A 23,284-nucleotide genomic window follows, 5' to 3' on the forward strand; every position below is an offset into this window, starting at 1 on the left:
GGCAGTCTGTCTTCCATACGAAGTGCACGTACAGCGTCATGGCAAGGCATGACGGGTGGACCATGTGGTCAGCTAAGCAACATGGCGAGGCCACTGTAACAACATACGAATTCGCCCGGGGTGCTGGCCTCAGGCGATCGTGGATGCTAGCACCCCAGGGGCACAGTTTGAATGAGCCTGGTCTAGAGCATCCTGCATACATTCAATCAGATTTAAGTCAGTGAAGTGAAGTGAACTGGTGTATAGAGGATCTTGATGTCCCAATGCTAGTCACTGATGAAAGTCTTTTAGTGGCTTTCAAAAAGAAATGTGTGACTTTTAATGGTAATTATGTGCAGAGCAATCTGTAATTGATAGAAATAATATATTCGTGGTGTTGGTGATCTTGTCCACATCACTGACACCTCCATAAATTCAGGATGGTGTAATAAACATGAAAAGTAAGTAAAATGAGAATAAAATACCTTCTCATAAATGGAGAGGCAAGCACACCAAAAATTTACTCAATGAATTTGTTCACTAAATATGATTCACAAAATATATATATATATATATATATATATATATATATATATATATATATATATATATATATATATAAAAACAAAGATGATGTGACTTACCAAAGACTTCATCAAAGACACCAACCACTTTCTCGAACGCCTGGAATCCCTACCCAGTCTGTTACCCCCGGAAACCATCCTTGTAACCATTGATGCCACTTCCTTATACACAAATATTCCGCACGTCCAGGGCCTCGCTGCGATGGAGCACTTCCTTTCACGCCGATCACCTGCCACCCTACCTAAAACCTCTTTCCTCATTACCTTAGCCAGCTTCATCCTGACCCACAACTTGTTCACTTTTGAAGGCCAGACATACCAACAATTAAAGGGAACAGCCATGGGTACCAGGATGGCCCCCTCGTACGCCAACCTATTCATGGGTCGCTTAGAGGAAGCCTTGGTTACTCAGGCCTGCCAACCCAAAGTTTGGTACAGGTTTATTGATGACATCTTCATGATCTGGACTCACAGTGAAGAAGAACTCCAGAATTTCCTCTCCAACCTCAACTCCTTTGGTTCCATCAGATTCACCTGGTCCTACTCCAAATCCCATGCCACTTTCCTTGATGTTGACCTCCACCTGTCCAATGGCCAGCTTCACACGTCCGTCCACATCAAACCCACCAACAAGCAACAGTACCTCCATTATGACAGCTGCCACCCATTCCACGTCAAACGGTCCCTTCCCTACAGCCTAGGTCTTCGTGACAAACGAATCTGCTCCAGTCCGGAATCTCTGAACCATTACACCAACAACCTGACAACAGCTTTCGCATCCCGCAACTACCCTCCCGACCTGGTACAGAAGCAAATAACCAGAGCCACTTCCTCATCCCCTCATCCCCTCAAACCCAGAACCTCCCACAGAAGAACCACAAAAGTGCCCCACTTGTGACAGGATACTTTCCGGGACTGGACCAGACTCTGAATGTGGCTCTGCAGCAGGGATACGACTTCCTCAAATCCTGCCCTGAAATGAGATCCATCCTTCATGAAATCCTCCCCACTCCACCAAGAGTGTCTTTCCGCCGTCCACCTAACCTTCGTAACCCGTTAGTTCATCCCTGTGAAATCCCCAAACCACCTTCCCTACCCTGTGGCTCCTACCCTTGTAACCGCCCCCGGTGTAAAACCTGTCCTATGCAGCCTCCCACCACCACCTACTCCAGTCCTGTAACCCGGTAGGTGTACACGATCAAAGGCAGAGCCACGTGTGAAAGCTCCCACGTGATTTACCAACTGACCTGCCTACACTGTGACGACGCATTCTATGTGGGAATGACCAGCAGCAAACTGTCCATTCACATGAATGGACACAGGCAGACAGTGTTTGTTGGTAATGAGGATCACCCTGTGGCTAAACATGCCTTGGTGCACGGCCAGCACATCTTGGCACAGTGTTACACCATCCGGGTTATCTGGATACTTCCCACTAACACCAACCTATCCGAACTCCGGAGATGGGAACTTGCCCTTCATTATATCCTCTCTTCCCGTTATCCACCAGGCCTCAATCTCCGCTAATTTCAAGTTGCCGCCACTCATACCTCACCTGTCATTCAACATCATCTTTGCCTCTTCACTTCCGCCGCAATTGACATCTCTGCCCAAACTCTTCGTCTTTAAATATGTCTGCTTCTGAGATGTCTGCTTGTGTCTGTATATGTGTGGATGGATATGTGTGTGTGTGTGCGCGAGTGTATACCCGTCCTTTTTTCCCCCTAAGGTAAGTCTTTCCACTCCCGGGATTGGAATGACTCCTTACCCTCTCCCTTAAAACCCACATCCTTTCGTCTTTCCCTCTCCTTCCCTCTTTCCTGATGAGGCAACAGTTTGTTGCGAAAGCTTGAATTTTGTGTGTGTGTTTGTGTTTGTTTGTGTGTCTATCGACCTGCCAGCGCTTTCGTTCGGTAAGTCACATCATCTTTGTTTTTACATATATTTTTCCCACGTGGAATGTTTCCCTCTATTTTATATATATAAAAACAAAGATGATGTGACTTACCAAATGAAAGTGCTGGCAGGTCGACAGACTCACAAACAAACACAAACATACACACAAAATTCAAGCTTCTGCAACAAACTGTCGCCTCATCAGGAAAGAGGGGAGGAGAGGGAAAGACGAAAGGATGTGGGTTTTAAGGGAGAGGGTAAGGAGTCATTCCAATCCCGGGAGCGGAAAGACTTACCTTATGGGGGAAAAAAGGACAGGTATACACTCGCGCACACACACACATATCCATCCCTAAAATTTCTCAAATCTTTCCTAGCTTTCTGAACTACCAGTTTATTTTTTTTTTTTTTTCCCCTCAGAGAGGAGAGGGGAGATAGTTAAAAATGATCTGTTTAGTACAGTCAACAGACGCACATAAAAGTAAAAGTGATGCACTAATCTTGCCCTCACAACGGGTGGGTCCATCTCATCCTGGGATCTGAATGAATAACCTGACCATCCTTTTTAACCTTCCCAACCTCTCTCTTTCTCTCTCCTTCCCAAGAAATGATCTATTGGTTCTGAAAGCTAAGATAGTGTCATGTATGTTTAAATGTGTGTATTGATACTGAAATATTTTCCTCCTATAGGTAAGTACTGGCAACCTATTCTCTCTAGTAAATATATATTTTCTGTCATTCTGTATGAATTATGATTTTTTTTAAGGTCTGCTTCTACAGTTAAATATTATTTAGTTGCAGAGATGGACCTGACATGTATTTTTCAAATATGCTGAAATTTCTTTTCCTTTACTTTTATTTACCAGTTCAGTAACTGATAGAAGACTAAAGCGAGTGTGCGAGTAGAATTAATTGAATGTTAAATGAAGACATAAGCTTTGTATTAAAGGTACCAGCATAGAAATGATATTGGGACGATGACTTTGCAGTCCTCTACAGTTGAATGACATTGACATTTATTTTGTTTTTTAATATTTTCTTAATTGAGTTTATAAAGCTTGTTTATTAACATTGTTCATGAAAACTTCGGTTAAAGTATGCTTGTCTGTCTGTTCTCATCTGTCTGTTCTCTTTCTAAGTTAAGGCCAAATACCAGTGGTCTCATGGGGTGATTGAGTGTGCAGTTTTAAATTGCCTTTTTAGCGTTAAGAAATTCAGAGTTTGATTTGCTAAATGTGTTACTGTAAGTAATTGTACAAAATTTCCACTGTACAGTTCAGTAATGAAATCTGCACTTTGGTTTGCAGTTCGAGTCGAAGTTCCAGTCATTCCAGCTACAGTTCTTACAGTCGCGATTCACGGTCCGGGTCCCGTTCGAAGTCCAAGTCCGTGTCGCGGTCCAGGTCCCGCTCCAGATCTCGCACACCTCATTCCCGATCTAGCTCGAGGACACCCCTGTCCCGTGCACGGAGGAAAGCCAATCGACCTCTCGTTCCTACTGCACGCACCACAACTGCGGCCGCTGCAGCTGCAGCCGCTGCTGCTGCTGCTACTGCTGCTGCATCTGCCAACAGTGATGCACCTCGTTCACCCCCTGCCTCTCCTCGTAAGCCCTCCTCTAAGACATCAGCAGCAGAACCACGATCATTTGTCAAGACTGGTAAGTTTTGGCAGAGTATGATTTGCATTTGTTATGGTGATCCCTTTTTTTCAAATTTCTCAATTGTATGTACAGCCCTTTGTGGAGGAAAATGCATGATAACACTGTTAACTTCTTCCAAGTTGGTGTTGCCGGCCGCTGGTGGCCGAGCGGTTCTGGCGCTACAGTCTGGAACCGCGCGACCGCTACGGTCGCAGGTTCGAATCCTGCCTTGGGCATGGATGTGTGTGTTGTCCTTAGGTTAGCTAGGTTTAAGTAGTTCTAAGTTCTAAGGGACTTAAGACCTCAGCAGTTGAGTCCCATAGTGCTCAGAGCCATTTTTTTTCCAAGTTAGTCACTGGTTACTTCTGAAGTAAAGTGTTTATTCAGTATGCAAGTTGATGTAGCAGTTGCAGTTTAGAAGTTCCTCAACGAATATCCCAATACTATCAATAATAAAAACGAACACATAAGCAGTCACTATCTCGTTTCTAATATTATCATTACTTGGGCAAAATGTTAATAAACACACTCAACTAAATAACACTTGTTATGAACTGACAATTTGTAAACATGGAATGGATGAAAACATGACCTGGGCGCAGATGTGTGCTTTGTAAGTCACTTTGATTTTAAACTAGAGGCAAGAATGAGAAATTTGAGTGTGATTTAAAATTTTAATTTACAATAAAATGTAATATGGAATTAAGCTGACCTTTTGAACTATTGAGATTGTGCACCCACCTGACTTCGAGAAGATTGGTTATAACTGAAAGATGGCACTAAAGTTAGTGATTTGGTACAGTTGTAATAAGTGAAATACCATTATTCGATATGGGCAAGACTGCAACATAGTTCTACGCATCTGCTATAGAAGCCTCTGATCGACTCGTAGCACATTGGCTGGTGAGACAAGCCTCACCTCCTTTTCCCACAGCAGCCAGCTTACAGCTTGTAAAAGGAATGGGCGTGTAATAGGTTAATGTGTCACAGAAGTCACACAAAAAGTTTGTGGTGAGTCGCTGCAAGGACCAGGTACAGCACACAACATTGCACACTGATCAACAGTATATTCACAACGGCTGCTTATTGTTAAGGTGCACAATGCTGTTACATACCTTACATTGGCAGCAACTGTAAACATTCCAGAGCGGCAAGATGTCATCCAGCTTCCACCAATCACAGAGAGCCAAGTAAAAATGTGTGATTAGTAAGTGGATTAAGGATGCAAGAGACCCACTGTTGTTTAACAGCAGAATTTGCAAAACACAGAGGAAGCAGAGGCTGTTCCACTTTTGATTCAAAAGAACGTGCAAATGACGACAGACTAAAGTTAGAAGAAATTCTAGCATCTGCAAAAAGATTGATGTGTGAAACAGTCAACAATTACCACCATTGTTTCTAAGCAGAAGATCTTCCTGAGTAGGCCTGCCCAAGAAAATTTTGGTCCTCTGTAGTATCGCTAAGTGGGTCGAAGGCTTCTTTCCAGTCACTTGTTGACCAGTCTGGTGTGGCAATAGAAGATAGCAAGAGGAAAGTTGGAGTTCTAAATTTCACATTTAAGAAATCGGTCACACACGAGAATCATACAAACTTACCGTTGTTTGACATTGGACTCCAGTATGGAGGATATAGTAATAGGCATCCCTAGTCGAGAGAAACAACTGAAATATTTGAAAGCAAATAAGTCACCAGGCCCAGATGGAACCCAAATTGATTTCACAAAGAGTACTTTGCCCCATGTTTAGCTTGCATTTATTGTGAATCTCTTGCCTAGCACACAGTCCCAAGTGACTGGAAAAAAGCGCAGGTGACTGCTGTATATGAGGAGGATATAATAACGTACCTGCAAAATTGCAAACCAGTATCCATAATGTTGGTTTGCTGCAGAATTCTTGAACGTATTTTCAGTTCGAATATAATAAATTTGCTTGATAGACAAGCTTCTGTTCAAGAGTGAGGCGAGCATAGGTTAGAAAGCATTTTTTGTGAAAAACTAAGCTTTTCCTTTTCTCACATGATATCCTGCAAACTATGAGTGAAGAGTAACAGGTAGATTCTGTATTCTTAGAGTCCTGAAAAGCATTGTACACCATGCCCCATTGCTGACAGTTAACCAAGGTACGAGCATATGGAATAGGTCCCAGATATGTGAGTGGCAGGAAGACTCCTTAAATAACAGGACCCAGTACATTGTCATCAACAGTGAGTGTTCATCAGAGATAAGGGCACCATCAAAACAGTCCCAGGGAAGTGTGATAGGACTGCTGTTATTTTTTATATACATAAATGATCTGGAGGACATGGTGAGCAGTAATTGACGACTGTTTGCTGATGATGCTATGGTGTACAGGAAGTTGTTGTTGTTGGAGGATAGAAGATGACGTAGACAAAAATTTTAGTTGGTGTGATGAATGGCAGTTTGCTCTAAATGTAGAAAAATATAAGAATACAGCATTAGTAGTGTACCACTTGACAGTCAGATAGATTAAATGTCTATGTGCAATTTCGCAGAGCATTATGGAATTGAATGACCATGTAAGAATTGTAGTAGGGAAGGAAAAATGGTTGACTTTGGGGAGAATTTTAAGAAAATGTAGTTCATCTTCAAGGATACTAGGTTTGAAAAAAAAATGCAAGTATTACAGGGATTGATTTGGGAACTCAAATGGGAATCACTGGAAGGAAAACAACGTTCTTTCCAAGGAACATTGTTAAGAGATTTTAGACAACTGGCATTTGAAGGTGGCTGCAGAACAGTTCTGCTGCTGTCAGTGCACACTTCGTGTTAGGACCATGGAAGCACATGGACAGTTGTTTTTTTCCTCACTCTATTTTAGAGTTGAGCAGGAAACGAAACAGTAGTGGTGGTACAGGGTATGCTCAAGCTTGCACTGGATGGTGGCTTGTGGAGTATGGTTGAAGATGTAGATGTAGACCCTGAATGAAATTCCACTCTGCAACAGAATGTGTGCTGATTGAGAAGAGGTAGTGCCTGAAGTAAAGCTGTGATGACAGTTTGTGATTCATGTGCTTGGATAGCTCAGCTGATACAGCACTTATCCATGAAAGAAAAATGCCTGAGGATTGTCCCAGTCTTACACACAGTTTGGATCTTCGAGAAGTCTCTGAATTATAGACAATGAAGGTGTCTCAGACAGAAAAATGAAAGTTACCTCAGAATTAAACAAAGCATGGGAATCATTAAAGTCTACGTACCAGTACTGTGTGCTCACATTCTGAGACGAGGTAGAAGACTGCTACATTGAATGTAGGGAGATTTATACTTGACAACAGGTACTGCTACAAGCTGATAATGCAGTGGGATGGGAGATTTTTATGTGAAAGTAGACATAAAAATAGAGATGCACCAGTGAGAAACTTTCAGTAAGACAGCTGAAATTAAAGGTCATACATTAGATGGATTTGTTGTTAATGTACTTCCTCAGTAGGAAACAGAGTGAAAATGCGCTTGACAATGAACCAAGTGGAACTAAAACTGTAGTTGTTGCAGTAACACAGATTCCATACCTGAATTACAGGGGGGCTATGAAAAAAGCTGCAGTGTAATATACAGGGTGATTATAATTAAAGTTAAACATTCAAAACGCTTTAGAAATAACACCATTGTTCAGAATGACATCAAACTGCAATGGAATATTATTGGAGAAGGGGGAAAAGTATGAAAAAGAAGAAAAAAATTATTGTGAAAATTGGTTAATAGATGGCACTGTATACGTCAGAATACATAAATGAAAACACCTGCCGTGCACACAACCCATTGAAGTTGGTATAAACATGCTGGTACATGGTTTTTCCTCCTTTCGTGTCTGTGATGTTCGCCATGACTGTCTCAATGCAGGATTGCGCTTTACTTGTAAAGCTGTATTACAAGAATGATGACTGTGCACACGTCACTCTGCAGAAGTTCCAGAGACTGAAGGATTTGAAAAAGACGTTGGTTCAATGACTGCTGTGGGTCTGGAGAAAATGATTCGAAAAAACGGGTTCTTTTGGTGTGCAACCTGGTAGAGGGAGCAAACATATTGATTTGACGTCGATGGAAGCAGTGGCCACAGAAGTGCAGGAGGAGACGAGTGGTGGTGTGCAAACGTGTGGTGCACAGAGAATTGCTTGAATATTGGACATACCCATGAGCACAGTGCATAAAATCCTACAAAACATCCTGCTTTGCTATCCATTCAAAATTACCCATGTGCACGAGTTGCTCCCTGTTGACCCGACAGCAAGAGAGACCTTTTCTTTAGAATTTCTTGCTCGCGTGGAAGTGGTCAATGATTGGCTGTGGAAGATTTTGTGGACAGACAAAGCCCACTTCCATCTGACAGGATATGTCAATACACAGAATTGTCAAATAAGGGCAACGGAAAATTGGCACGCAAATCAACCAGCACCACTTCATCCTGAAAAGGTCACTTACGGCATCATTTATCATAGGACCATATTTTTTCGAAGAGGCTGGTGCTTCCAGTCCTATTACCCGTACTGTCACTGGTAAGCACTATGAGTGTCTTCTGCGCAGCCACATCATTCCCCAGTGTGAATGTGTGGAGGGGATCATTTTTATGCAAGATGGTGCACCTCCATACATTGCGAATCCAGCAGCTGCTGAAGTGCCATTTTGGAAATGGTAGAATTATCAGCCAACATTTCCATACAGCCGTCCTGATCACCTGGTCTTAATCCATGTAACTTCTGGCTGCGGGGCTATCTGAAGGATGTTGTGTTCAGTGTTCCGATTGCGATCTTAGCTGCAATGAAGGCATGCATTGCACAACACATTCTGATTTTGACCCCAGAAACACTTTGATCAGTTGTGGAACATGCTGTTTCTCGATTTCAACTTGTTGCAGAAAACGGCGGGGAGCATATTGAACATGTTTGCACCATCCACACGGAAATTAATAATCCCATTTGATTTTGATCAATGCTTTTTTATGCGGTTTATAGCCTCAGGACAATTAAAAACAGATTTTTCCCATCTGATGTGATATGACTTTTCCGTGGTGGATGGGCTTACATAACTAAAAGTATCACGCCTGTACACCCATACACAATGAGTACTACAGTTTCTTTAAAAGTCAAACGTACACCTTAGGCATTGTTGTATGATTCATTTGTCTTTTGTACTCGACCACTATTAAATTATAATGCTTACAGCGCCAGCTATTGCTTCATTTTGTAACTATTTATTTTTCTTCTGCCATAAGTTTTCTGCTTTCTCCAATAATATTCCGTTGCAATTTGATGTCGTTCTGGCCAGTGGTGTTATTTCTACACTGGTTTGAAAGTTTAACTTTAATTATAATTATCCTGTATAATTTTTCCAACAGAAAATAGATGTAATATAATTGAAAATCTACTCACCAAATAGTCGCAGAAGCAAACCTCTACAAAACTTAAAGAAATTTGCAAGCTTTTGCAGCTTATTATATTCAGATAGAACTTGTATTTGAATTGTATCTACTGTTAAAAGTACACAAATTTTATAACACAGCATATGTGGTTTACAAAGTTGATTTATCCCATGTCATACAAAACTGTTTTGCTTGATACTAAAATAGTATTACACTTCTCTCCCCAGCCAAGCCACTTGCATCAACAGTTACTCAGTCAGAGAAAAAGGCAGCTAATGAAAGGGTACTCCTGATGAACCCGCCAGCTCCCAGTCCTCGCAAGCCGAAGGAAGTAAGACCACCTTCGCCTGGAATGAGGAGTAAATCTGCACAGAATCCTCCAGCACCTGTTCCAAATACAGTGTAAGCTATTTTTTGTTTTAAGCATTATGCTGCACAGTTATCTCAGTGTTGATAATCTCATTGAAACTAGAATGGTTTTCATGATATAGACTTAGAAAGAAAATTAATGTACTTCAGTGCAAATACTTTTTTTTCAGTCTGAGGAAAGAAAACTATCTCTCATATACATCTATATCTATTTTCCTAAAATCAGCGTACGGCGTTTAGTAATGGCAAACCAATATCATCCCCACCCTTCCCTCTTTTACAGATGGTATATTTGAAGATAGACTATTGGTGCTTCTCTGTACAAACCAGGATTTTTTTGTTTTTACTCTTGTTATCACTGTACAAGATGTACGCTAGCCTTGTTTTTGTACCGGACCTCTTGGAGTTCAGAGAGTAAAGCATAAGAAAACTAGCCAGTATGGTCAAATTTTATAAGTGGTGTTGTGTGAGAAAAGTACTGTATTGCAATGTTGATGTACAGGTAATGGAATTTATTTAATAATACTATTAATTTTCTTGTCAATAGCTTGACACGTCATTGTAAAGTAAGTCAAAGACCATGAAACAGTAAGTACTGGTGCTATACTTCATTGTAACTTTGATTTAATTTGCATGTTTTCATGAGATTTTGAAATAATTTTTTGTGTATGATGTTGAAAGAAAAAAATCTTGACAAAATGACTGAGTAATGGAACTTAGTAGACTGTCACGAACTATTGCTGCCTGGTACAGCGCATTTTGTTGCTTTGACCCATTTATAAAGTTACATTTCCAAGCCATATTTACTATTACCTTTCCCATGTTAGTGAAAAGTATGCACTGAATACTGTAATTTTTTTAAAGAAAATTAAGGGTTCATTCATCTTTTTTCCCCCTTATAACCAGTTTAATGGAGGCTGCTGTAGCCTTCTGTAAATAATAGTGGCCGACATGGTTGACACAATCTACTGAATCATGGTGGCCTTCTGTAAATAACAGTGGCTGACATGGTTGACACAATCTACTGAATCGTGGTGGGTAATTATTAGTTGGCTTTTCAAGAATTTTATGTAGTATGTGGTTGTATTTTAATAAAATACTTGAATCTTTAACTAGTGGAATATTAGGCTTTTCTCTGGCTTCTAGTCATCATTGTCATCATCTGTAGCAGCTGCAATTTGATGTCTACTGTTGTATTAAGACCTCATTCAGACTTTTCTGTGTACTCTGGCTTCAGCTATAAATATTTATGTAGTTTCTGTATATTTTCTAATATCGTCTAACCCCTTTCAACAAAGTCATTTTCCTGGGCTTTTCTTACATCTTGAATGGTTTTCAGTTTCATTTACAGTTTTGGCCATCCTAGTTTAGACAAACAGAAAAGTCTTTCTTTTGTATTTCTACAGTGACTGCGTGGTTTATTTGTAAGCAAGAGGGAATAACAGAGATGCCTAATGATTTGACCATATCCAAGCAAATACCATTGTTTCAGAGAAGCAAATCACTCTGTGGTTGTTGTTCATAACAAGTTTTAAATGGTGGATGCAGCACTGTAATATTTAGCTCAACACTTCTACACATTTATTGTCACTCATAATCTTATGATTATCAGCTTGTCTGTAAGAATTCCTGAAGTATATTAATCACAGATCAATAATTCCACTACACGATGGAGTCTTTTGACAATGGCAATATAATTTCAGTGAATATCCAGTCTCCAGTTCTTTGAACGACACATAATAAGACATTTTACTCACAGATGTTGTAAGTTGGCAGCTAAAACAAGGACAGCCCAATGAACTTTCACAAAGGTATTTATTATGATGGCTGCCATTTAGTTGTGAACACTTTGACTGTTGGGTGCTGACTGTGACACTGAGATGTTATCGTAACAATTACTAACTGTAGTCTGTGGCATTGCCTGTTACTCACACTTACACACGCATAAGAACAAATTTCAAAATATGGATGTACACATTGGTTATTGTACAAAAGAGAGTAAACTTACAGGATACGCAATTAAATGGACAACATAGTGAATCTTTTTAACTAAGGTTAGTATAATGAGGGAAAAAAAACTATGTTGTGACTACAGCATATACTTCCACAGGTTCTTAGTTTTCCTAATTTGCTTAATATATCAATGAACACATTGTTGTGATAACCAAAGATATTCTCTAGGTTGAAAAAATTAGGGCAATAAAATCAGGAGAGTAGTTATTGGAATTAAATGTGCTTAAACGTCAAAATAACAGAAGTATTTTTTGGTAGGTAGAAACTTTAAATCTGGATAACTTTTCAGGAAAAGCAAGATGTTTACTTGGATAAGGAAAATTAGAGCTTTCAAGTGAGCTATGTCACTTTGGAGGTTAATAGTCATTAGCCGATGACATTCTTACAAGCACATGGTTTTTTTTTTATTGTAGTAAATTACAGTTTTCTCTTAAAGTGTTTTATGGTTAATGAGGTATATCAACACAGCTCAAATAAACTGTTGCATAAAGAATATTAATTAAATATTGCCTACATCTACATCCCTACTTCACAAGCCACCTGATGGTGTGGCGGAGGGTACCTTGACCACCTCTATTGGTTTTCCCTTCTATTCCAGTCTTGTATTGTTTGTGGAAAGAAAGATTGTCAGTATGCCTGTGTGTGGGCTGTAATCTCTCTGATTTTATCCTCATGGTCTCTTCGCAAGATATACGTAGGAGGGAGCAATATACTACTTGACTCGTCGGTGAAGGTATGTTCTCGAAACTTCAACAAAAGTGCATACCGAGCTACTGAGCATCTCTGTTGCAGAGTCTTCCACTGCAGTTTATCTATCATCTCCGTAACGCTTTCGCAATTACTAAATGATCCTGTAACGAAGAGCGCTGCTCTCTGTTGGATCTTCTCTCTCTCTTCTATCAATTCTATCAACCCTATCTGGTACGGATCCCACACTGGTGAGCAGTATTCAAGCAGTGGGCAAACAGTTGTACTGTAACCTACTTCCTTTGTTTTCTGACTGCATTTCCTTAGGATTCTTCCAATGAATCTCCGTCTGGCATCTGCTTTACCGACAATTAATTTTATATGGTCATTCCATTTTAAAGATAGATAAGAATTTGAATATTTTAAGTAAATTGGTATATAGTTATCATCAGGATAACAGAGAGAAAGAAAAAGATTATGTAAATAATGAGTAGAATTGTAGCAAGCGGAAGCACCACCGCTTAGCTACATTTCGAGAACAGAACTGTTGTGGCTTAATTGGCTGGTGATGTGATACAATTACAGTAACTGCCAATTTGTTTGAGGACTAACAAGAACCCTAGTGTGATATAATGGATTGGGAAAAAAAGCCAGAAAAATATTTGCAGTTTTAATTAACAGTGATCCACCAAAGTGTTGGTATGGGTGAAAGTTATTCTGTTGCTACATTATACTTTGTGCAACACTTTATTTGCTAAAGGAGAATATGATGAAAAAAGAATCACTTGAGAAACATTGCTGATGATGTTTGATACATAAGGTTTATGATTGTGGTGGCATAGAAGAAACAGTGCAGGTGGTACATGGGTGTCTGTCAGTGAATTGATGCAATGTTTTTCTTTTCTTTATTTTATTTATTTTTTCTTAAAGGAAGGGAATGTATAGATGTTGGTGTTGTCTTTATGGTTCTGAAAATACTGCCATTACTTGGATATTATTGATTTTTGTGTGTTATATCTTGTGCATGTAACACACTGATCCACTTTTGAAATACAAATGACATGTTTCAGTCCTCCTCGCATTCCTGCTGTCTCCAAATTAGCAATGGATCGTTCCAAAATTGTTTTGGCTGCTGCAATGTCTAATAAAGAAAAGCAACGTTCACGATCTCGATCAAGGTCAAGGTCGAGGTCTCGGTCATCACGATCTTCATCTGGCTCAGATTCAAGTGGTTCCAGCAGTGATTCATCAGGTTCCAGCTATTCTTCATCTTCAAGCAGCAGGGAACCTTCACCAAAAGGTACAGTTTTGTGTTGGTTTAGATTGTGTATGCGGTTGCAATTTCAGTAAAGGGCTGTACTAATTTATCAGATTCATTATTAGAAAGAGATTTAAATAACTGATGCAAATAAATCTGCAGAAATGAAATGCTCAGTTTTTTTTTATTATTAGTGCAGTGTGAAACATAAATGTCTTCAACCCGCATTTCCGTAGATATGTATTGTGTGTTGTTGTGTAACAGTCATACTAAGTTTTTGGAATATTTTATTTCACTTACAATCATAATACAAACAGCAGAATTGGAACAACATTTATGGCTGCTGTATTCAAAGTTTGAGAACCAGTGGAAGGAAGGAAGTTTTTGTAAATTATTAATTCAGTATGAAACATCAGTATCTTACCTGCATCAGTAATTTTCAAAAATTTACAAATATCAGGAAGTTATCTGAAGTGCAAGAATTTAGCATTATGCCTCAGCTACTGGGGCAAATGTGGTTTCTTCTTCTTGTATTCACAACTGTTTAATTAATGTCCCACAACTTGCAGGAATTTTGAAATGTTAACCCTTTCACAGCTACAGATGTGCTTGCATAGGCCTTGTAGAGTGCTGTGTTGTTATTGCCAAAGCTGACTGACTGCTCTATAACCCGACCATAGGAGACCCTTTCCTGCCTGCTAAATTACCTGAGTTGGCCTCCTGGCCCATGCTGAGTTTCAAATGTATCTTTTGAGCTAAACTTTGTACAGTCCTTACATCCACCCTCTCCAGTTTGTCTCTGCTCGTGGTGCATGCTAGCACAATCGTTCATTCACGAACAGTTTACAAGTGAATCGAGTGCTTGCATGAACACTCTCAGTATCCAGATATTTTTCAAGTATTTAAATAGAATTAATTATTCTCAGCAAACTTCAAGAACCAAAAATAATGTTCTTGATTAGAAAAATATTTCCTTTGTGTTGAAATAATTTGATTGCACCATAAAGAGATGACTGAGCATAATTTTTTACTAACCGAAGTACTTTCCTTTGCCTGCTTCCCTCTGTTGTGTTACCAATTTGTTTACAGCTTCCCTAACGGGAGAGAAGTGAAAATCTGCGAGTGCCATTTTTCACCTTGTTACCGACCTGTGGAGATCATGAGCATTTATAAAGCACAAATCGCAGAACATGAAAGGGGGGGGGGGGGATGCCATTTCTCAGTCTTATGCACTGGTTCTACTGAGCTCAGTAACATGTCACAACACCCAACTGCCACCATACTCGAGTTGTGGTCTATGATATTTGGATTTTCTTGATATTATTGTTGTTGTTATTAGCCAGTCTTCTCTGTTTCAAACATTTGCATTGTGTTATGTGTGGTCAACATTCACCGCTATCTTTGAACATACCACTAAAAAGCAAGCATCTTGTCACTTTATCTAAACTGTTTCTCCTCATTTCGACATTTGTTTTGCTAATCATAAGCTGTTGAGCTTATGATCTTACAAGTTTCGTGCAATAGATCACCTCCGTAGCAGTGAGTGAGAGTTTACTGCAGAGATGTTTCTGTTCTCTGCCAGGAAATATGTGCATGGTCTGACACAAAAGAAATTAGATTGCCTCTGAAAATTTATGTATTTACTGCATATATCACATTAGTAATTGTTACCCTCAAAGCTGAACCCATTTAATGACGTACACAGGATATATCTGTGTGTATTCCTTCCACTGGTCAAAACATTTCTGTGTTTGGTTTTGTTAATTAGTTGTGCAAAGTATATGTCTAATGTATCTATGAAAATAATCAATTTTTGGAAATATAATGTAGTTGAATAAATAAAAAATCTACTTACCAAGTGGTGGCAGGAGAACACACATGGAAAGGTATTGAAATCTGTAAGCTTTTGAAGACAGTGGCTCCTTATTTTGACAGAAGGGGTGAAGGAAAAATACTTGTGGGGTTTAGGAAATGGGGAGGGTTTGGCAAAGTTGCCCAGAACCATCGGTCAGGGAAGACTTACCAAATGGGATGAGAAGAAAGATTGTTTGTTGGGGGACAGCACTAGATAAGATTTGAAAATCTTAGAGCTTAGAGGGTAATAAACAAGAGAGTAATAAACAAGACAGAGATTACTGACAAAACATTCTGGGAGAGTTAAAATGAAACAGGCACCGAGGTCAAGACTGTCATGTAATGGAGCATGCTCTGCAACAGGATACTGTATGTTACCATTATACACTCTTTGTCTATGCCCACTCATCCTAACTGATAACTTGATAGTTGTCATACTAACATAATAGGCCCAACATTGTTTAGATAATGGCTAGTACACAACATGTGCCATTTCACAGATGGCTCTCCCTTTGATAACATATGTTGTGCCAGTTATGGTGCTGGTATCAGTGCAGTGGCATGTCTTACAGTGGGTACAGTCACAGGGGTAGGAGCTATATACTATAAAAGGAAGAGCCAACTGTGAAACGATACATGGTGTGCCAACTGTTATGTAAAAACTGTTCATCCTTTTATATTCACATGTCTACCACCAAGTTATCAGGTGGGATAAATGGGCATAGATAGAGGATGCATACTGGCAGCACACAATATCCTGTTGCAGAGCATGCTCTGCAACATCTCAGTCATGACCTCAGTGCCTGTTTCACCAAATGTCATCTGGACTCTTCCCCCAGACACGAGTTTCTCAGAACTCCACAGGTGTGAACTGGGTTACAGCAAGTCCTTGTGCTACCCACCTCGCTTTAATTTAATTAATTTCTTCAGTCTCAACATTTCTTGTCAGCAACTATCCTTTTCCTCACTCTTCTTTTATTTTCCTATATCTTTTATTTTCTGACCTGTGTATATTTCCCAACCCCCATCTCTACGCCATACAGTGCAACTTAGCTTTCTTCTCTTATTAACTCATGCACAATTTTTTGTCAATAAGTAGATGTCTGAAATAAACTGCTTAGCCGTTGCCACTGAATCGATAGATGTTGATGAAATGTGTTGCAGTGTAAGGACATATTTTGGGATAGTGGAACAGCTGTATACTAATAAGTCGCAATAAATATGAGGGCAATTCCCTAGAAGTGTAGGGAAAATCATGCATGGGTGTCAAAAAGTTCGCAAGTAACAGAGAGAGTTTTCAGCTGGTTGTACTGAAATACTCTACAAAGAAAGCAATAGTGGAGCAAATTCCAACAAGTTGCGAAGATTGAGGAAATCATGCATAATTTTGTAGGATCACTCTGCACGCTCTCTGGATTTTGGTTCCTGAGTTTCCCAAAGCACTATCCACAGTATTTTAAAGGAAAAGTTACAAATTGGAAAATGTATGCAAGATGGGTACTCCATATGCTGACAGAATATCATAAACGGCAGTGAGTTGATTGTACCTTCAAATATCTTTGCTGCTTCGCATGCGTAAAGAACAATTTTTGGACTCAATTGTCGCAGGTGACGAAATCTGAGCATATCAATTTACACCTGATGCAAAACAACAGTCACATAAGTGGCATCATCCAAAGCCGTGAAAATTCGAACAAAAACAGTCTGCTGCTAAAGTCGTGGTGGCAGTGTTTTGAGACCAGAAGGGAGGTACTATTGTTGAGTTCCTGCTTGCTTGGACAACAATAAATGCTGACAGGTACTGGGAAACGCTGAAAAAAAAAATCAAAAGTGCAGTTCCGAACTGAAGAAGAGGAACATTGAGCAAGGGCATATGCATTCTCCATGACAGTGTGCGTGCACACTTCACCCGTGAAACCATCGATCTGCAAAATCCTTGGCCCACCCACCATACAGTCTGGACTTGGTACTGAGCAACCGTGTTCCCAAAGTTGAAGGAACATTTTTGCGGAAAGCAGTTCTGCTCCAACGATGAGGCGAAAGATGAGGTTCAGGGCTTCCTGAAAGACATGGTAGCAAGCTAGTATGACATCAACATTTTAAAACTGCCACAGTCTCTGTGAATACATTAACTGAAATGGCAATTGAGTAGTTGTATATTTAAAGATATAAGAACTCTTACTTCTGGGATTGCCTTCATAGATAGTAAGTAATGTGAAAAGTCTTCTTTCTTATGTACTGAGCTAGTATTTGTAAGTAACCTTAAGTTATTCAGCACAAGCAGATTTGTTTTGGCTTTATGGCTTTTTTAAGGATGATAATCAGCAAGCCATTTGTGTTTAAAAATTGTTGAGTCACAGACTGCCATTCTGCAGTGATTGCCCATCTTACATCATCAGTGAAAATTGTAAATATCTATCCTTTCACTGCCGACTACACTCTAGCAGTGTGTCTGTATTGGTGTGTATATATTCTAACAGCACTAAGGTATGATATTTTTTCTTCTTGTCATATATTTATAAGCTATGAAGTCACTCTGAATCAACAGATTTGGCCTTGCAGAATTGTGTTCTCACAGTACGGCATTAAACTGCAGAAGTATGTTCAGAAAAAAGTCACTGCCTCCTCCCAAGAGCTTAAACTGAGCTATACTGTTCCTTAATTCAGAGAATTTACCACCCCTTAAATTTAAGTGAGCATTCCAACCACGTCAGTCACGTTACAATTCATATTACCTTGTGAGGTGACAGTTGAATAGTGCTCTTGCATTTAGGGTGACAGTAGCTAAATTCTCTGTACCATCATCCACATTTAAGTTCTTGTAGTTTCCTGAAAAAGACACAGCTGATTTCCTTCTGTTTTACTTTTGTTACTTTGACCGTCAAATAAGTGTAGCTGTAATAGGTGTATGCATGAACGTATTTTATTCCGTAATGATTTGAATTCTATTGATAATGTTGTATGTTGTTACATTTCATTTCTTTGTAGTCGTGCGGCCTCAGAAGCGTGTGGTAATAGATGAGAGAGAAAGACTTGCCCTTACACAGTCTTTGAAGGTTAAAGCAATGGATGCATTAAAGGTAAGAACACTAGCTTGCCATTATTAAGTCTCTGTATGAGACTGAGCACACATTATTCATTTAATCTTTTATATAAAGTGTATCTAGTGCAAAATTATACACTGTAATTAATTAAAAAGGGAAATATGCACAGATTATCTTTATGCTCCTGTAATATTTGCAGTGAGTCATAATGTAACCTCATAGTGAATAACTATGGCATTAGTAATTCAGTAGGTAGTAAGCAAATGAGACAAGAAAAAAAAGTAATCATTGTTTGGTAGAGACCAAATTACAGGAGCCACAGCTCTTTTTTTTAAAAAAAAAAACTGCTATTACTGGGGTTGAGAGAGCTGTTGTTTTTACATTGCATTGAAATGAGTATAGACAAGAGGTAATGATGAATAGCTCACACAACTTTGTCAAAGAGTGAAACATTGCTTGATCAAGGCAAGGTTGGCAACCAACAGATGCAATAGAGCGGAATAATTACAACAGAGGCCAACCAAGTACCAGACGACAACACACCATTCATTTGTGCAATGTGTTTATTCCTACAGATAACCAGTGTTTCGTCTGTTTCTGGTACTAATTTGTCAGCAAAATCACCTTAGTGCTATTTTGCTAAAAACTAGCATATTCACCCATGGCTCTGTAGAATACAGGAGATGTGTTATTGAAAGAAAAGCATTAACCTGTCACTTCATTATACTGTTTATTACCACTTATGGTACTGGGCCATAACAAATGAACCTATACCAAAAGGTTTGGGTGTTTTTATCATATGTCTGTAACTTTTAGGATCATTCATATATAGTATTAACAATAACATTATTGAAATTCTACATTCATTAAACAAGATATTGATAACCTCATTTTTGAAAAAGGAGAAAATTGTCAGAAGTTAATTTTCCAGAAACCAGCCTGATTCTTTTGCAGGAAATAATTTAATAATGAAGCACACTGACCCACCAGGTTAGCAGAGAGCGCTAATGCGCTCTTTCCTGGACTCGGGTAGGTGCGCTGGCCCCAGATCAAATCCCCCCCCTGCGGGTTCGGGGGAAATAATAGGCCCGCGGTATTCCTGCCTGTTGTAAGAGGCGACTAAAAGGAGTCTCAAACTTTTCGGCCGTATGTGATGGCCCCCTATTGGGTTTGACCTCCATCTCTCAAAATTTTTCTGAAGAGCGAGCCAATTGGGGAAGGGCGCCTTACTTGGTGCATTGTGTCCATCTAGCGATCAGACCTTTCGCCAGCTTCTTTGTTGTTGCATTGCAGTCCTGCCCGCTCTCCATCTCTTGGGCATGGATACGTTCCTGCATACACTTTCCACCTTGCGCTGTGCAGTGCCACTTTCTGCACTGACGGCGACCATGGACCACACGTCACCTAACATCCAGCACGGTATCCAGTCCGTTGTGGTGGTTCGCCATGTACCCTGTTGGTTGTAGCCCCCTGACAACACAGGGATCGCTCTACTGATGCCTGCACCGTTAACTCTCCACGTATGCCATGGAGTAGATGCCCGTCTCCCTGGGGCATCAGGACTCCCGGCAATGGCCATCCTACCAGGTGGCTATTGCTGCGGCTGGGTGGCGCCCGTGGGGAGGACCCTTGGTCGGAGTAGGTGGCATCAGGGCGGATGACCCGCAATGAAGCGTGGTACATCATCTCTCGCTGGCGGCCAGCCGCCAGCAGTCTCTAAGCGTTCTCGGGCTCAATTTAATGCTCATAAGTACGATCCGAAAACGTTCCCCTCTCTGACCACGCCGTGGGAGGAGCGTAAGTCTCAGGATGGAGGTAACAGTTATTCGCCCCGATTCTTAGTTTGCACGAGAGCTGATGGGGAGTCTTTTCTATCCACAAAGCCTCAGTTCTTCGTCGAGCATTTAGAGGACAAGTTTGGGGAGGTGGAGGGCTTGTCCAAAATGCGCTCTGGGTCAGTACTGATACAAACTGCATCCTCCGCCCAGTCACGCAGGTTACTTGCTTGTGACAAGTTGGGGGATGTTAACGTTACCATCACACCACATAAGAGTTTAAATATGGTCCAGGGTGTTATTTTCCATAGGGACCTACTTTTGCAGTCTGATGACGAGCTGCGCGCCAACTTAGAGCGTAGAGGTGTTCATTTCGTCCGGCGCGTTCATCGGGGTCCGAGGGACAATCAGGTTGCTACCGGTGCCTTCATCTTGGCCTTAGAGGGTGATACATTACTGGAGAAGGTCAAGGTGATGGTGTACCGTTGTGACGTCAAGCCCTACATCCCTCCCCCGATGCGGTGCTTTAAGTGCTGGAAGTTCGGCCATACGTCTTCCCGCTGCACTTCCAGCCTCACCTGTCGAGATTGCGGACGCCCATCACATCCCAATACTCCATGTGCCCCGCCTCCCATCTGTGTCAACTGCGGAGAGCATCATTCACCTTGCTCGCCAGACTGCAAAGTCTTTCAGAAAGACCGCAAAATCATGGAATATAAGACCCTGGACCGGCTGTCCTATACTGAGGCCAAAAGGAAATATAACAGACTACATCCTGTGCGAATGACGTCTTATTATGCAGCTGCTACAACTACTGTGCTAGCCCCATCAGTTTCGAGACTTCCAGCCAGATCGATGAGCAGTACAACTACTCCTGCCCCCTTGCCTGTGGGGGGCTCTACCCAACCGTTTGCTCCTGCACCACCTACCTCAGGAGCAACATCCTCCCACCCATTGGGGACGTCCGTCCCCACTTCTAAGCCAGAGAAGTGTCCAACTTCTTCGGCTTCTCACGCTCGCAAGGGGTCCCTTGGGTCCCTCCCTTCCCAGGTTTCCACCAGCAGGAAGGGTGACGACCGCCAGTTGCGTAAGTGCCCACAATCTGCTGGTCGTAGGGCTTCACGATCCTCCTCAGTCCTGGAGACTGAATCAGTGAAGCCCTCCCAGCCAGTTAAACCCAAGGAGCAGCGTGAGAAATCCAAGAAGAAGAGCTCTAAGCCCAAGGAACTCACGGTGGCAGCCACCCCACCGCAACCTTCCAGCTCTGCGTCTGAAGACGAGGTGGAGATTCTGGCATCCGCTGAGGACCTCGATCTCGCCGGTCCCTCAGACGCCATGGATAGCGCTAGCACCGGTGCTCAATTGGAGGCAGCAGGTGACCCAGCGGCGTAATCTGCCATCCAAGTCCCGTCACGCCTCTCTCAGACATGGACAATACCATCCTCCAGTGGAACTGCAGCGGTTTCTTCCACCATCTAGCTGAGCTCCAACAACTTATCAGCCTTCACCCTTTCTTCTGCATTGCTATTCAGGAAACTTGGTTTCCAGCAATGTGAACCCCCGCCCTCCGTGGCTATCGGGGTTATTATAAGAACCGGGCAGCTTATGAAAGGGTGTCTGGTGGCGTCTGCATATACGTCCTTAACTCTCTTCACAGCGAGTCTGTACCTCTACAAACAGCTTTAGAGGCTGTCGCTGTTCGGGTGTGGACGCCACAGGCTGTTACCGTCTGCAGTCTTTACCTTCCACCGGATGGTGCTGTCGTGCAGCATGTCCTGGCTGCTCTGATAGCCCAATTGCCGCCACCTTTCTTGTTATTGGGCGACTTCAACGCCCATAACCCTCTGTGGGGTGGGTTAGTGGTGACAGGTCGAGGCGTCACCATTGAGCATTTATTAGCACAGCTCGATCTTTCGCTTTTAAATGATGGTTCCTCCACACACTTTAGCATGGCGCATGGCACGTACTCCGCCATCGACCTTTCGATCTGCAGCCCTAGCCTCTTACCGTCTGTCCAATGGAGAGTGCATGACGACCTGTGTGGTAGTGACCACTTTTCGATCTTTCTGTCACTGCCACAGCGTCAGTCTTCTCTGCGCCCTTGCAGGTGGGCTGTGAATAAAGCTGACTGGGACTTGTTTTCCTCCACTGCCGCTATTGAGCCTCTCTCTAGTGATGACATTGATGCGGTGGTTCAATCGGTCACCACCGGCATCGTTACTGTTGCCGAATCTGCCATTCCCTGTTCTTCTGGGTCCCCTCGGCGGCGTACTGTGCCTTGGTGGTCGCCTGAGATCGCTGCAGCGATTAAAGATCGCCGGCGGGCGCTCCAGTGTCACAAGCGACATCCCTGCATTGACCACCTCATCACCTTCAAACGGCTGCGTGCGCGGGCCCACCGCCTTATCCGGCAAAGCAAGCAGGAGTGCTGGGAGCAGTATGTGTCCACCATTGGCCTCCATGTCACTCCATCGCAGGTCTGGGCCAAGATTCGACGTGTCTACGGCTTTCCGACCCCTGTCAGCGTCCCTGCACTCTCACTGAATGAAACAGTTTGTACTGACTCTGACGTCATTGCAAACCGCTTGGCAGAGCATTTTGCTATGAGTTCCGCTTCTGCGAATTACCCCCTGGCCTTCCACTCCATTAAAGAGCGGATGGAACGTCGGAGCCTTTCGTTTCGCACCCACCATCCAGAAACATACAATGTTCCATTCAGTGAGTGGGAATTCCGCAGTGCCCTTGCCGCTTGTCCTGATACTGCTCCTGGGCCAGATAGCATCCACTGCCAGATGCTGAAACACCTAT

General features: G+C 41.7%; 1 protein-coding gene across 5 annotated transcripts in view; it reads left to right on the top strand.

The window, feature by feature from the left end:
• LOC126251386 (zinc finger CCCH domain-containing protein 18-like) overlaps positions 1-23,284 on the top strand; it is a 135,316-nt gene that overhangs the window by 65,433 nt on the left and 46,599 nt on the right. For all 5 annotated transcript variants that reach the window (XM_049951776.1, XM_049951775.1, XM_049951778.1 and 2 more), the window contains exons 8-11: positions 3,767-4,119; positions 9,704-9,878; positions 13,616-13,845; positions 18,646-18,737. In XM_049951776.1, coding sequence (XP_049807733.1) covers positions 3,767-4,119; positions 9,704-9,878; positions 13,616-13,845; positions 18,646-18,737 — 850 coding nt within the window. The remainder of the gene's footprint in view (positions 1-3,766; positions 4,120-9,703; positions 9,879-13,615; positions 13,846-18,645; positions 18,738-23,284) is intronic.

The sequence above is a fragment of the Schistocerca nitens genome, chromosome 4 (genome assembly GCF_023898315.1).
Source record: "Schistocerca nitens isolate TAMUIC-IGC-003100 chromosome 4, iqSchNite1.1, whole genome shotgun sequence".
NCBI lineage: Eukaryota > Metazoa > Arthropoda > Insecta > Orthoptera > Acrididae > Schistocerca > Schistocerca nitens.